This window comes from Salmo trutta, chromosome 26 (assembly GCF_901001165.1).
Source record: "Salmo trutta chromosome 26, fSalTru1.1, whole genome shotgun sequence".
Classification (NCBI taxonomy): Eukaryota; Metazoa; Chordata; class Actinopteri; order Salmoniformes; family Salmonidae; genus Salmo; species Salmo trutta.
The window spans coordinates 14,550,627-14,564,411 of NC_042982.1; the positions used below are offsets into that span (position 1 = coordinate 14,550,627).

Below are 13,785 nucleotides of genomic sequence, written 5' to 3' on the forward strand. Positions count from 1 at the left end.
TGGTATATATGGAGTTGTTTAATCAGTACTTTTCAAAACTCCAAAACCAAAAATACAAAATAATAAAAAGTGGGTACAAAACCCGTCTCGCACCAACACATAATACACAAATATACAAATCAAACAATCTCCGACAAGGACATGGGGGGAAACAGAGGGTTAAATACACAACATGCAATTGATGGGATTGGAACCAGGTGTGAAGGAAGACAAGACAAAACCAATGGTAAATAAAAAATGGATCAGTAATGGCTAGAAGGTCGGTGACGTCGACCGCTGAACACCGCCTGAACAAGGAGAGGGACCGACTTCGGCAGAAGTCGTGACAATATCACACAGTATATTCACACATAATATCACACAGTATATTCACACATGATATCACACAGTATATTCACACAGTATATTCACACAGTACATTCACACAGTATATTCACACATAATATCACACAGTATTTTCACATAGTATATTCACACATAATATCACACAGTATATTCACACATAATATCACACAGTATATTCACACAGTATATTCACACAGTACATTCACACAGTATATTCACACATAATATCACACAGTATATTCACACATAATATCACACAGTATATTCACACAGTATATTCACACAGTACATTCACACAGTATATTCACACATAATATCACACAGTATATTCACACATGATATCACACAGTATATTCACACAGTATATTCACACAGTACATTCACACAGTATATTCACACATAATATCACACAGTATATTCACACATAATATCACACAGTATATTCACACAGTATATTCACACAGTACATTCACACAGTATATTCACACATAATATCACACAGTATATTCACCCAGTATATTCACACAATATCACCCAGTATATTCACACATAATATCACCCAGTATATTCACACATAATATCACCCAGTATATTCATCCAGTATATTCACACATAATATCACCCAGTATATTCACACATAATATCAACCAGTATATTCACACATAATATCACACAGTATATTCACACATAATATCACACAGTATATTCACACATGATATCACACAGTATATTCACACAGTATATTCACACAGTACATTCACACAGTATATTCACACATAATATCACACAGTATATTCACACATAATATCACACAGTATATTCACACAGTATATTCACACAGTACATTCACACAGTATATTCACACATAATATCACACAGTATATTCACCCAGTATATTCACACATAATATCACCCAGTATATTCACACATAATATCACCCAGTATATTCACACATAATATCACCCAGTATATTCATCCAGTATATTCACACATAATATCACCCAGTATATTCACACATAATATCAACCAGTATATTCACACATAATATCGCACAGTATATTCACACATAATATCACACAGTATATTCACACAGTATATTCACCCAGTATATTCACACAATATCACCCAGTATATTCACACATAATATCACCCAGTATATTCATCCAGTATATTCACACATAATATCACACAGTATGTTCACACATATCACACAGTATATTCACACATAATATCACACAGTATATTCACACATAATATCACACAGTATATTCACACATAATATCACACAGTATATTCACACATAATATCACACAGTATGTTCACACATAATATCACACAGTATATTCACACATAATATCACACAGTATATTCACACATAATATCACCCAGGATATTCACACATAATATCACACAGTATGTTCACACATAATATCACACAGTATATTCACACATAATATCACCCAGTATATTCACACATATCACACAGTATGTTCACACATAATATCACACAGTATGTTCACACATAATATCACACAGTATATTCATCCAGTATATTCACACATAATATCACACAGTATGTTCACACATAATATCACACAGTATATTCACACATAATATCACACAGTATATTCACACATAATATCACCCAGGATATTCACACATAATATCACCCAGTATATTCACACATAATATCACCCAGTATATTCACCCAGTATATTCACACATATCACACAGTATGTTCACACATAATATCACACAGTATGTTCACACATAATATCACCCAGTATATTCACACATAATATCACCCAGTATATTCACCCAGTATATTCACCCAGTATATTCACACATAATATCACCCAGTATATTCATCCAGTATATTCACACATAATATCACCCAGTATATTCACACATAATATCAACCAGTATATTCACACATAATATCGCACAGTATATTCACACATAATATCACACAGTATATTCACACAGTATATTCACCCAGTATATTCACACAATATCACCCAGTATATTCACACATAATATCACCCAGTATATTCATCCAGTATATTCACACATAATATCACACAGTATGTTCACACATATCACACAGTATATTCACACATAATATCACACAGTATATTCACACATAATATCACACAGTATATTCACACATAATATCACACAGTATATTCACACATAATATCACACAGTATGTTCACACATAATATCACACAGTATATTCACACATAATATCACACAGTATATTCACACATAATATCACCCAGGATATTCACACATAATATCACACAGTATGTTCACACATAATATCACACAGTATGTTCACACATAATATCACACAGTATATTCACACATAATATCACACAGTATATTCACACATAATATCACACAGTATATTCACACATAATATCACCCAGTATATTCACACATAATATCACACAGTATATTCACACATAATATCACCCAGTATATTCACCCAGTATATTCACACATAATATCACCCAGTATATTCACCCAGTATATTCACACATAATATCACCCAGTATATTCACCCAGTATATTCACACATAATATCACCCAGTATATTCACCCAGTATATTCACACATAATATCACACAGTATATTCACACATAATATCACCCAGTATATTCACACATAATATCACACAGTATATTCACACATAATATCATCCAGTATATTCACACATAATATCACCCAGTATATTCACCCATAATATCATCCAGTATATTCATCCAGTATATTCACACATAATATCACCCAGTATATTCACACATAATATCACACAGTATATTCACACATAATATCATCCAGTATATTCACACATAATATCACCCAGTATATTCACCCAGTATATTCACACATAATATCACACAGTATATTCACACATAATATCACCCAGTATATTCACACATAATATCACCCAGTATATTCACACATAATATCTCTTTTCACCTTTCACGCTAACCTATTCTATGTTATTCTCCATTGCTCTTCATCTCTTTCTCTCTTTGGCTTTCTGTCCCTCTCTCTCTGTCCTCCTCTCTTCTCTCTCTTTATCTCTCTTCCCTCACCTCATTTCCCTCTCCCTCTCCTCTGTCATCTGGTTAATTTTTATTAGGATCTCTTTTATTAGGTGAGACAGTTGCTTTGCGCTTCCTTCCAGACCATTGTCTCTCTGCATCCATTGTTTGACTACACAAGTTGGGCAGATGATGCCGTCCAATCACACAGCTCCATTCAGACAGCCCCCATCAAACGGGAATGATGTCATTGGTGATTTGCAATCAGACTCGTTTAAGGAAATAATTGACCTTTTCTCCTGTTCATCAATATGCCAGCTGGTGTCTACGTCCTCTACGAGGAGAGGAGGCTGTGAGGGATCTGATATATACTCTAGTGGATACCAGGCTCCCTGTATCCATATCAGGCAGAGGAGAGTCAGACTAGTCAGAGGATATGAGTCTAGGAAAGGCACTTGACATTTCACTGGCTTTTTATGAGAACCTCTGGGATTTATCAAGGCTTACTTTGTATGTAAATGTTTCCTCTCATGGTGAACGACAAACACATGCACACACCAGCAGAAAGCCAGACACACACGCACAGCCTGACACACACTCACGCACGCATTGCACATACCGACATGTGTATACTCAGTACGGTAGCTTCTGCTTGTAAGCTCTGAAGAAAGAACACAATGTCCTACATCAACTTTGAGATTCTGTCAATCGCTGTGTTCTGACCTTGGGCTCATACTGCTTCTCTTTTATAGGGAAAAATACCAAGACCCACAGTTCTCAGTCCCAGTGCAAACCTGCCACCCAGTGGCAACTGGGGTGTACTGCATTTAATAGACATCACTAACAATCACGGCTGAATCATGGCTATATCGACGGAACCATAGAATTGCATCTAGAATTGATTTAATAAGATGTCTGTGGATGTAACATCCACAAGGTTTTGCCATAGACATGTAGGCAAAGAAATACGTTGACTTGTTCCATCTAAGTGATCATCTCTATATATAAATAAAGGTACATTAAACCACTTTTAACTCACCCTCATAAAAAATGATATGCGCTGAGCAGTCTATCACCGTGATCTTCTCGTTAGTGATATCTAAACATAATCATTACTTGAACTGTCATCTAATATTGTGATCAGACAGTGTGACTTTATGTGTGTGTGGTGTGTCTCCCAGGGTACCATGGTCTGTACTGTGAGGAAGAATACAACGAGTGTCTGTCAGCCCCCTGTCAGAACTATGCCACCTGCAGAGACCTCATCAACGCTTACGAATGTGCCTGCACTCCCCAGTATGAAGGTAGGTGTGTGTGTGTGTGTGTGTGTGCGTGTGTGTGTGTGTGTGTGTGTGTGTGTGTGTGTGTGTGTGTGTGTGTGTGTGTGTGTGTGTGTGTGTGTGTGTGTGTGTGTGTGTGTGTGTGTGTGTGTGTGTGTGTGTGTGCGCGTGTGCGTGTGTGTGTGTGCGTGTGTGTATGTGTCGATTTCAATCCAATGTGACTCAACGGGGACAGTTTTAAGTATGTTATCCCGGGGTGGGATTGTGTGATGATGCTGATACTGCAATATGTATGCTAATTCGATTAGTTAATACAGCCTGTATTATGAATGTATCCATATGAGTGATTGTATGTTGTCTACAGTATGTGTTTATGTAGTAAATTGCGAGATAGTGTGCTGTGTTGATGTGAACTGTCATGTGTAGAGCAGACCTGGATTCAAATACTATTTGTAATCATTTCAAATATTTATTCTGTCCTTTAATGAGCTTGTTGTAACGGTCGTCGTAGTGAATGGACCAAGGTGCAGCAGGTACGTGAATGCTCATGTTTATTATACAAAACAAAACACGAAAACGATGAACAGACGACAAACAGTCTTGTAGGCTCACACAGCAGCACAAAGAACAACCTCCCACAATTCCCAAAACAAACATACTCCTAATTATAGGACCTTCAATCAGAGGCAACGATAAACAGCTGCCTCCAATTGAAGGCCCCAATCCCAAATAAAAAATACCTAAACATAGAAATAAACACCCTAGAACAGAAATATACAAACATAGAACATAGACCAAAACCCCGGAAATCATAAATCAAACACCCCTCTACATAAACACACACTCAAACACACCCTGAACCACATAAAACAAATACCCCCTGCCACGTCCTGACCAAACAATAATAACAAATAACCCTTTTTCTGGTCAGGACGTGACACTTGTCTGTTGCAATGAGCCAATACAAAAGTCCTAAAAGTGCAAACACAGCCCCCCTGGCACTCCAGACAGGCTAAAGCAAATGCTTAAAGTGTTTGAAATATTTCCAAAGGTATTTGAACCCAGGTCTGTAGAGAGTACTGTGTGTGCGTCATTAATGGGTCATATGTGTTTGTCCCTGTGCAGGCAGACACTGTGAGATCTACAGGGATCCTTGTCTGAAGGCTCACTGTCAGAACGGAGGACACTGTGAGAGTGTGGGCATCAACGCCACCTGTGTCTGCCCACCTGGTTACCTTGGTGAGCATTTCAACTCTGTGTGTGTGTGTTTTGTGTGTGTGCGTGCGTGCATGCGTGTGCGTGTGAGTACACATGTCTGTCACCCAGTCTATCATAGTAGGCCTTGGGGACACAGGTGGGAGTAGGCTGTTCTGACTAGGGAGCAAACCACCTCTGAACCCCTTCAAAGTATACCTGTACCTGCTGTTCCAGTTAAACATACCCCCCCCCCCCCCCCCCCACACACTATTGGTTATCTCAGGGGAGGACTGTGAGGTTGACATCAACGAGTGTGAGAGCAATCCCTGTCATCACGGAGGAACCTGCATCGACCAATCAAATGCCTACACCTGCCACTGCCCCCCAGGCTGGGTAGGGGCCAGCTGTGAGATACGTAAGTACATTACCCAGAATCCCCTTGTTGTGGGAGTAAATGATGAAATATGATTACATGTACATGCCTTTCTTAGGTTATTCATAAGTCTGTCTGTCTCTTTCTCTCTCAGACTTGCAGTGGAAGACCACCCACCCCGAGGACACCCTGACCAACATGCCGCGTCACTCCCTCTACATCATCATCGGCGCCCTGTGCGTGGCCTTTGTCCTCATGCTCATCATCCTCATCGTGGGCATCTGCCGTATCAGCCGCATCGAGTACCAGGGCTCGTCTCGCCATGCCTACCAGGAGTTCTACAACTGCCGTAGCATTGACAGCGAGTTCAGCAACGCCATCGCCTCCATCCGCCACGCCAGGTGAGACGGCACAAAGCTCTCTGAACCAGCCACACCTCAGGGTAGACTAGGCTTGCTTACTATAAGTATACAAGTGCCTCAACGTTGTTAATATTTAATGTATTAAATTGATTCAGCCATTAGAAACACCTCCTGTTATAGCTTTGCTATTTACCGGGAGATAAAGGCCCATTCAAGTTTCCAGTGTTTTTAATGCACAAGTACAGTGAAATGCCTTTCTTGAAAACTCAAAACCCAACAATGCAATACTCAATAACAATGTCATACGCGAGACAAAGACCCATTCCGGTTGATTTCAGGCTCATCTTGGAAGATTACCAGCACTAGGGTATACTCACCTGTAATACACTGTGGGTAAATGTGTAATGCCTCTCTTACAACACCATATTTATATTACTCTGTTTGTAACATGCAACATCCCCTTTATAACCCTACCCTCACCTGTCACCTGTATTTCATTCTCAACCTAGCAACTCTACACTTGAAACATTAGGAACTGTCTTGCATGTAGCTAGCTGTCCTACCTGAAGTGATGTTCCATATATGTGTTTTCTTCCCCTCTCTCAGATTTGGGAAGAAGTCCCGGCCGGCCATGTACGACGCCGCACCCATCACCTACGAGGACTACAGCCCTGACGACAAGCCCCTGGTCACTCTGATCAAAACAAAAGATTTGTAGAAAACACAGCGGCAACACACCCACCCACACACAGTATCACGCATCACCTGTTCACACATACAACTAACAGCACATGTTCGGACGTGCACCAATATACACAAATTCAGTTAATGAAAACCATTTAGTATTTCTTTAGATAAAAATTAACAAAATAAATGTAGTGGAAAAAAAAACAATAATTATGCGGGAAGATAAATACAAATCTGGAATTTGATTTTACTGTTGGAATATCCATAAAGCTACTGTAGCATAAGAGCGTATCTTTTTTAGTGGGTGTTTGGTGATATTGCCATCTTGGTTGCTTCTTCTCTCCAGTAGAAGGTGACTACATTACCCAGGATGCCATTGGGGTCCTAGAGGGGTGGTTCCTGATGTCCCTCACCAACCCATGAGCTCAGTTTAAAGTGTAGATTCAGCAGAGGCTGTCGATAGGAGTTCTTACAGGTGTGGTAGAAATAGGTGCACTTGTCATAGTGCAGTACGATATATATCTTTCTATATAAAAAATCTGCAGTAGGTTGCCTTACTTGGTGCATGGGTAGATTCAATGTTTTCTGCATAATTTTGAAACCCTCCGTATATTGTGGTTGATTTACTGTGTCTTTGCCAAGTTTGTGGCAAAATGGTCTCCTTCTTCAGGCAACAACGTGGGGTAGCAGTAGAAGAGATGTACAAAACCACTATGGGGGAAGCTTTAAAACAGCATTTATTTTAAAACATTGGTTGTCATGTTTTTATTATTTACATGCAAGTTCTGTACAAATAAAGGAAGAGTAATAATTGTGTTTTTTGCAGGAGTGGTCCGAGTAGCCAGTGGGCGGGTCTTGTGTGGATGACTGACAGGTGGGGGTCAGCTGGTGGCTCTGGTCCAGTAATATATGTGCTTCTGTGTCCCAGGTATAGGTGTCTCTCTCTGTCTGTGTGCGGTTGTGTTGTTCCACTCAGGGTCAAACCCTGGGTGCATTCGTTTGGGGCGCCGGATGGGCGGCACATTTCAGACCATTCCATTGGTTCTTGAGTGAAATCTCCGCCCACCCGGAGCACCGAGTGAGCTCTCCACTTGACTGATGTTTTGCCTACTCGGGTCGTCTTTTTTTTAAAGAGAAGAACCACATGATTATTATCTATGTTCAATGATGTAACAATAAAGGTTGAAGTGAACACAAACCCAGCTGGTGTCTCGTGTGAGTTCCGTAGTGTTTGTTCTTATGACACCAGGGGTCTATTTGTGTCTAGGAAAACATTTGACTCACAGGGTTCTGTTGACTCAATGGAAATGTACTATGACAAGACTTGGTCATTGTAATACACGTGTATAAACAGGAATTTAATATGTAAAACCTCATTGACTCACTCATCCCGTCACGCCGGCTGGAGCATTGGGCAGCAACAAAGGATCTTCACTTCCTGTGGTCCTTGGCCGTCTTCTCCGCTGTGCTCCAGCTCTGCTGGTGTTGCTGGAGTTCAGTCTTCACTCGTCATTGTTCTCCATGTTGTCATGGGCCTCGCTTTCTTCTGTCGGCCTTCTGGAGTCCAATGGACAGCTAACCTTGGAATGGAATCAGTATTTCTTCTGTCCAATCCAACTCCAGCAGCGTCTCTTGAGTATTGTGACCAAAACCTCAGCAATTAGATCTCAATACTTTTGAAATGGAAAAATAATACTGAAGTCGCAAAGATGATTTATCACGACTTGACATGAGAAGTGGGTTTGGATAACCTCCAAAGCACAAGACTAAGTACTATTTTTTTGACTAAACTAGTGCTTTGAAAACCAACTCAAAATGGTATCATATCAATATTGGGCATTTCACAACTCCTGAGAACCTAATCAGTCTTAACAAATTAAGGAAAAACGGAGGTTTTGTAAGTACTGGTGTTATCTAGCATCAATCTACCAAAAGACATGCTAAATACAGAGACACTATAGGAACTCAATAACACTGGCCAGAATGAGGAGTGTCCATAGACGCAGTACCCACTACCATAGGAAAATGGGCAACATGTTTCCACCATTAGACAGTCCCTCCATGTCTCTCCATAACCAGTTGCCCCAGACAACATGTCAGCAGTGGGAAATACCCATATAAGGAGTGTTGTTACCCCGTGTACGGCCTTGGTGACCTCCTGCTTAATCCAGATGTTCCCAGAGTAAACATCTGTAAATAAAGGTTGGCTGTGGCGTCGTCTCGTCACTCACTGCGCCTACAAACACACACACACACACACACACACACACACACACATACACATACACACACACACATTCATGTGAACGCATGGACACACACACGCAAAGACACCCAGAGCCACACACACACACACACGTATTCACGCATGGACACACACACACACACACGTGCGCATCGACACACAAACACACACATCGACACACACACACACACACACACAAACACACAGAGCCACACACATACACACACACAGATACACAGACAGACAGACACATACAGTGAGGGAAAATAGTATTTGATCCCCTGCTGATTTTGTACGTTTGCCCACTGACAAAGAAATTATCAGTCTATAATTTTAATGGTAGGTTTATTTGAACAGTGAGAGACAGAATAACAACTAAAAAATCCTGAAAAACGCATGTCAAAAATGTTATAAATTGATTTGCATTTTAATGAGGGAAATAAGTATTTGACCCCTTCTCAATCAGAAAGATTTCTGGCTCCCAGGTGTCTTTTATACAGGTAACGAGCTGAGAATTAGGAGCACACTCTTAAAGGGAGTGCTCCTAATCTCAGTTTGTTACCTGTATAAAAGACACCTGTCCACAGAAGCAATCAATCAGATTCCAAACTCTCCACCATGGCCAAGACCAAAGAGCTCTCCAAGGATGTCAGTGACAAGATTGTAGACCTACACAAGACTGGAATGGGCTACAAGACCATCGCCAAGCAGCTTGGTGAGAAGGTGACAACAGTTGGTGCGATTATTCGCAAATGGAAGAAACACAAAAGATCTGTCAGTCTCCCTCGGCCTGGGGCACCATGCAAGATCTCACCTCGTGGAGTTGCAATGATCATGAGAATGGTGAGGAATCAGCCCAGAACTACACGGGAGGATCTTGTCAATGATCTCAAGGCAGCTGGGACCATAGTCACCAAGAAAACAATTGGTAACACACTACGCCATGAAGGACTGAAATCCTGCAGCGCCCGCAAGGTCTCCCTGCTCAAGAAAGCACATATACATACCCGTCTGAAGTTTGCGAATGAACATCTGAATGATTCAGAGGACAACTGGGTGAAAGTGTTGTGGTCAGATGAGACCAAAATGGAGCTCTTTGGCATCAACTCAACTCGCCGTGTTTGGAGGAGGAGGAATGCTGCCTATGACCCCAAGAACACCATCCCCACAGTCAAACATGGAGGTGGAAACATTATGCTTTGGGGGTGTTTCTCTGCTAAGGGGACAGGACAACTTCACCGCATCAAAGGGACGATGGACGGGGCCATGTACCGTCAAATCTTGGGTGAGAACCTTTCTTTCTCTCAGCCAGGGCATTGAAAATGGGTTGTGGATGGGTATTCCAGCATGACAATGACAAAACACACGGCCAAGGCAACAAAGGAGTGGCTCAAGAAGAAGCACATTATGGTCCTGGAGTGGCATAGCCAGTCTCCAGACCTTAATCCCATAGAAAATCTGTGGAGGGAGCTGAAGGTTCGAGTTTCCAAACGTCAGCCTCGAAACCTTAATGACTTGGAGAAGATCTGCAAAGAGGAGTGGGACAAAATCCCTCCTGAGATGTGTGCAAACCTGGTGGCCAACTACAAGAAATGTCTGACCTCTGTGATTGCCAACAAGGGTTTTGCAACCAAGTACTAAGTCATGTTTTGCAGAGGGGTCAAATACTTATTTCCCTCATTAAAATGCAAATCATTTTATAACATTTTTGACGTGTTTTTCTGGATGTTTTTGTTGTTATTCTGTCTCTTACTGTTCAAATAAACCTACCATTAAAATTACAGACTCATCATTTCTTTGTCAGTGAGCAAACGTTCAAAATCAGCAGGGGATCAAATACTTTTTTCCCTCACTGTACATACATACATACATACACACACACTGTGTGGAGCTGAGAGGAGCCAGTGGTTATTGATGAGGTTCACCCTACACTGAAGTCTGAGTGGGGAGCCTTTGTTGACCTCTACCCCTTTTCCCCTTTCCATGACCTCCAGGGTCTCGGGGCACTGTTTGGCCTTTGTAAGGGTCCATTGGTAGGCACAACTCCTATAAACTGAGTCATGGCCAGATCTGATGGAGCCACTTCACTGGCGCCAGAAGGCTGGAATGTGTCTGTTGTTAAAACAGGGTTTTTAGAAGTGCGCCATCAACCATCAAAACCATGACCATTTGGGCAAACCATAATACCACACAGCAATTAGTAAACCAAGCAACACTGACCAAAATTGCTTGAAATAATGGCAATATTTTTATGTGAGTCTTTAATATTCAGTCAATTTAATTATTTTGGAACATTCAAGCAGGAAAGTTTGTATGTCTGTAAAAAAGGGTTCTCTGGCCCCCTGTTCTTCCATTCCTTGCAGCTGTCGCTACCGCCCCTTGCAGACCAGTCTTGGAACTGCTCGCAGGCGAAAGCTTCATCAAGCTCCATTGGAATTCACTGTCTGTTTTCTCCAGATTGCAGAAGAGGAGAAGCAAGCGCCGAGAACAAGCAGATGTGAGCTGGACTACACAGAGAATAACCAGCAGCAGTAGTTACGGAAACCTTTGATTCTACTAAAATGTGGCAGCCAGCGACAGAGCGATTGCAGGTATGGTTTGATTAGTATTCCTGACCAGCGCATATTTATGGGATGTTTGTTTGTCTGTCTGATTTTTAACGGTATTGAAAACCATCGTGCATATTAACCTGGTCTCTGTGCTTTGATGTGTTTTTTTTTTGGTTTGTGTTTTTTTGCTCAGATGCAAAACACAAAGGCTTTCCTGGATGGTTTGTGTGTTTCAGTCCTATCATTGCACACATTATTGTTTTATTACGCAGGTGGCCGCCTGCGCGATGGTGGGCTCGTTTTGCTTAATTCAAATCCTCTCTCCCTTTCGTGTTGCCTCTTCCCTCCCCCGAGTAACCCCATTACCCGACTAGTTCTAGGCTACGTTGTATCGCGTTCATACATGCCTAGGTTACAGTGTAAGATATAGGTTTATCAGACTCCTGGCCTTCCGTTTTTCATCATGATAAACCATTTAGAGAATTTGCTATATTGTGTAACATCTACTTGCTGGACCCAATGTCTGTCAAGCTGTTTTTTAGTTTGAGTAATGTTGCAGAGGTCATGGAACATCCTATAGCAGGGATCACCTTGAGCGAATGGTCAGGGTGCCAGACCAAAATTACAAATAATTTGTAGACAAATTGACTGCAAGAAGACCAAATATAATATTTGACTGAAACATAATCATTTCAAACCTTGCTTACATTTGTATATATGATCACATATATCTCTATTATGCAGTGGTGTAAAAAGTACCGAATTGTTATACTTGAGTAAAAGTAAATATACCTTAATAGAAAATGACTCAAGTAAAAGTATTTTGTTTTAAAGTAAATGTCATTGCTAAAATATACTTAACTATCAAAAGTAAAATTAAAAGTATGAATCATTTCAAATTCCTTACATAAAGTTCTTGTTTTTTTTAGCCAGGGGAACACTCCAACACAGACATTTACAGATAGCCAGCGGTACACTCCAAAGACATCATTTACAGATAGCCAGGGGAACACTCCAAAGACATCATTTACAGATAGCCAGGGGAACACTCCAACACTCAGACATCATTTACAGATAGCCAGGGGAACACTCCAACACTCAGACATCATTTACAGAGAGCCAGGGACACAGTCCAACACTCAGACATCATTTACAGAGAGCCAGGGGAACACTCCAACACAGACATTTACAGATAGCCAGCGGTACACTCCAAAGACATCATTTACAGATAGCCAGGGGAACACTCCAAAGACATAATTTACAGATAGCCAGGGGAACACTCCAACACTCAGACATCATTTACAGAGAGCCAGGGACACAGTCCAACACTCAGACATCATTTACAGAGAGCCAGGGACACAGTCCAACACTCAGACATAATGTACAGATAGCCAGGGGAACACTCCAACACTCAGACATCATTTACAGATAGCCAGGGGTACAGTCCAACACGCAGACAAACAAAGCATGTGTGTTTAGTGTGTCTGCCAGATCAGAGGCAGTAGGGATGACCAGGGATGTTCTCTTGATAAGCCTGTGAATTGGACAATTTTCCTGTCCTGCTAAGCATTCAAAATGTAACGAGCACTTTTGGGTGTCAGGCAAAATATATGGAGTAAAAAGTACATTATTTTCTTTAGGAATGTAGTAAAGTAAAAGTTGTCAAAAATATAAATAGTTAAGTAAAGTAC

The 13,785-nt window shown here is 40.9% G+C and overlaps 2 protein-coding genes across 2 annotated transcripts in view; both read left to right on the forward strand.

Moving 5' to 3' along the window:
* The window catches only part of LOC115163215 (delta and Notch-like epidermal growth factor-related receptor), a 70,618-nt gene extending 62,116 nt beyond the window's left edge, over positions 1-8,502 (forward strand). Inside the window, exons 9-13 of the mRNA XM_029714913.1 lie at positions 4,583-4,705; positions 5,807-5,920; positions 6,162-6,293; positions 6,406-6,652; positions 7,220-8,502. Coding sequence (XP_029570773.1) covers positions 4,583-4,705; positions 5,807-5,920; positions 6,162-6,293; positions 6,406-6,652; positions 7,220-7,331 — 728 coding nt within the window. The 3' untranslated portion in view covers positions 7,332-8,502. The remainder of the gene's footprint in view (positions 1-4,582; positions 4,706-5,806; positions 5,921-6,161; positions 6,294-6,405; positions 6,653-7,219) is intronic.
* Positions 8,503-11,946: 3,444 nt separating this feature from the next.
* Positions 11,947-13,785, forward strand: part of LOC115163216 (PTB-containing, cubilin and LRP1-interacting protein) — a 47,152-nt gene continuing 45,313 nt past the window's right edge. The window contains exon 1 of the mRNA XM_029714914.1: positions 11,947-12,136. Coding sequence (XP_029570774.1) covers positions 12,107-12,136 — 30 coding nt within the window. The 5' untranslated portion in view covers positions 11,947-12,106. The remainder of the gene's footprint in view (positions 12,137-13,785) is intronic.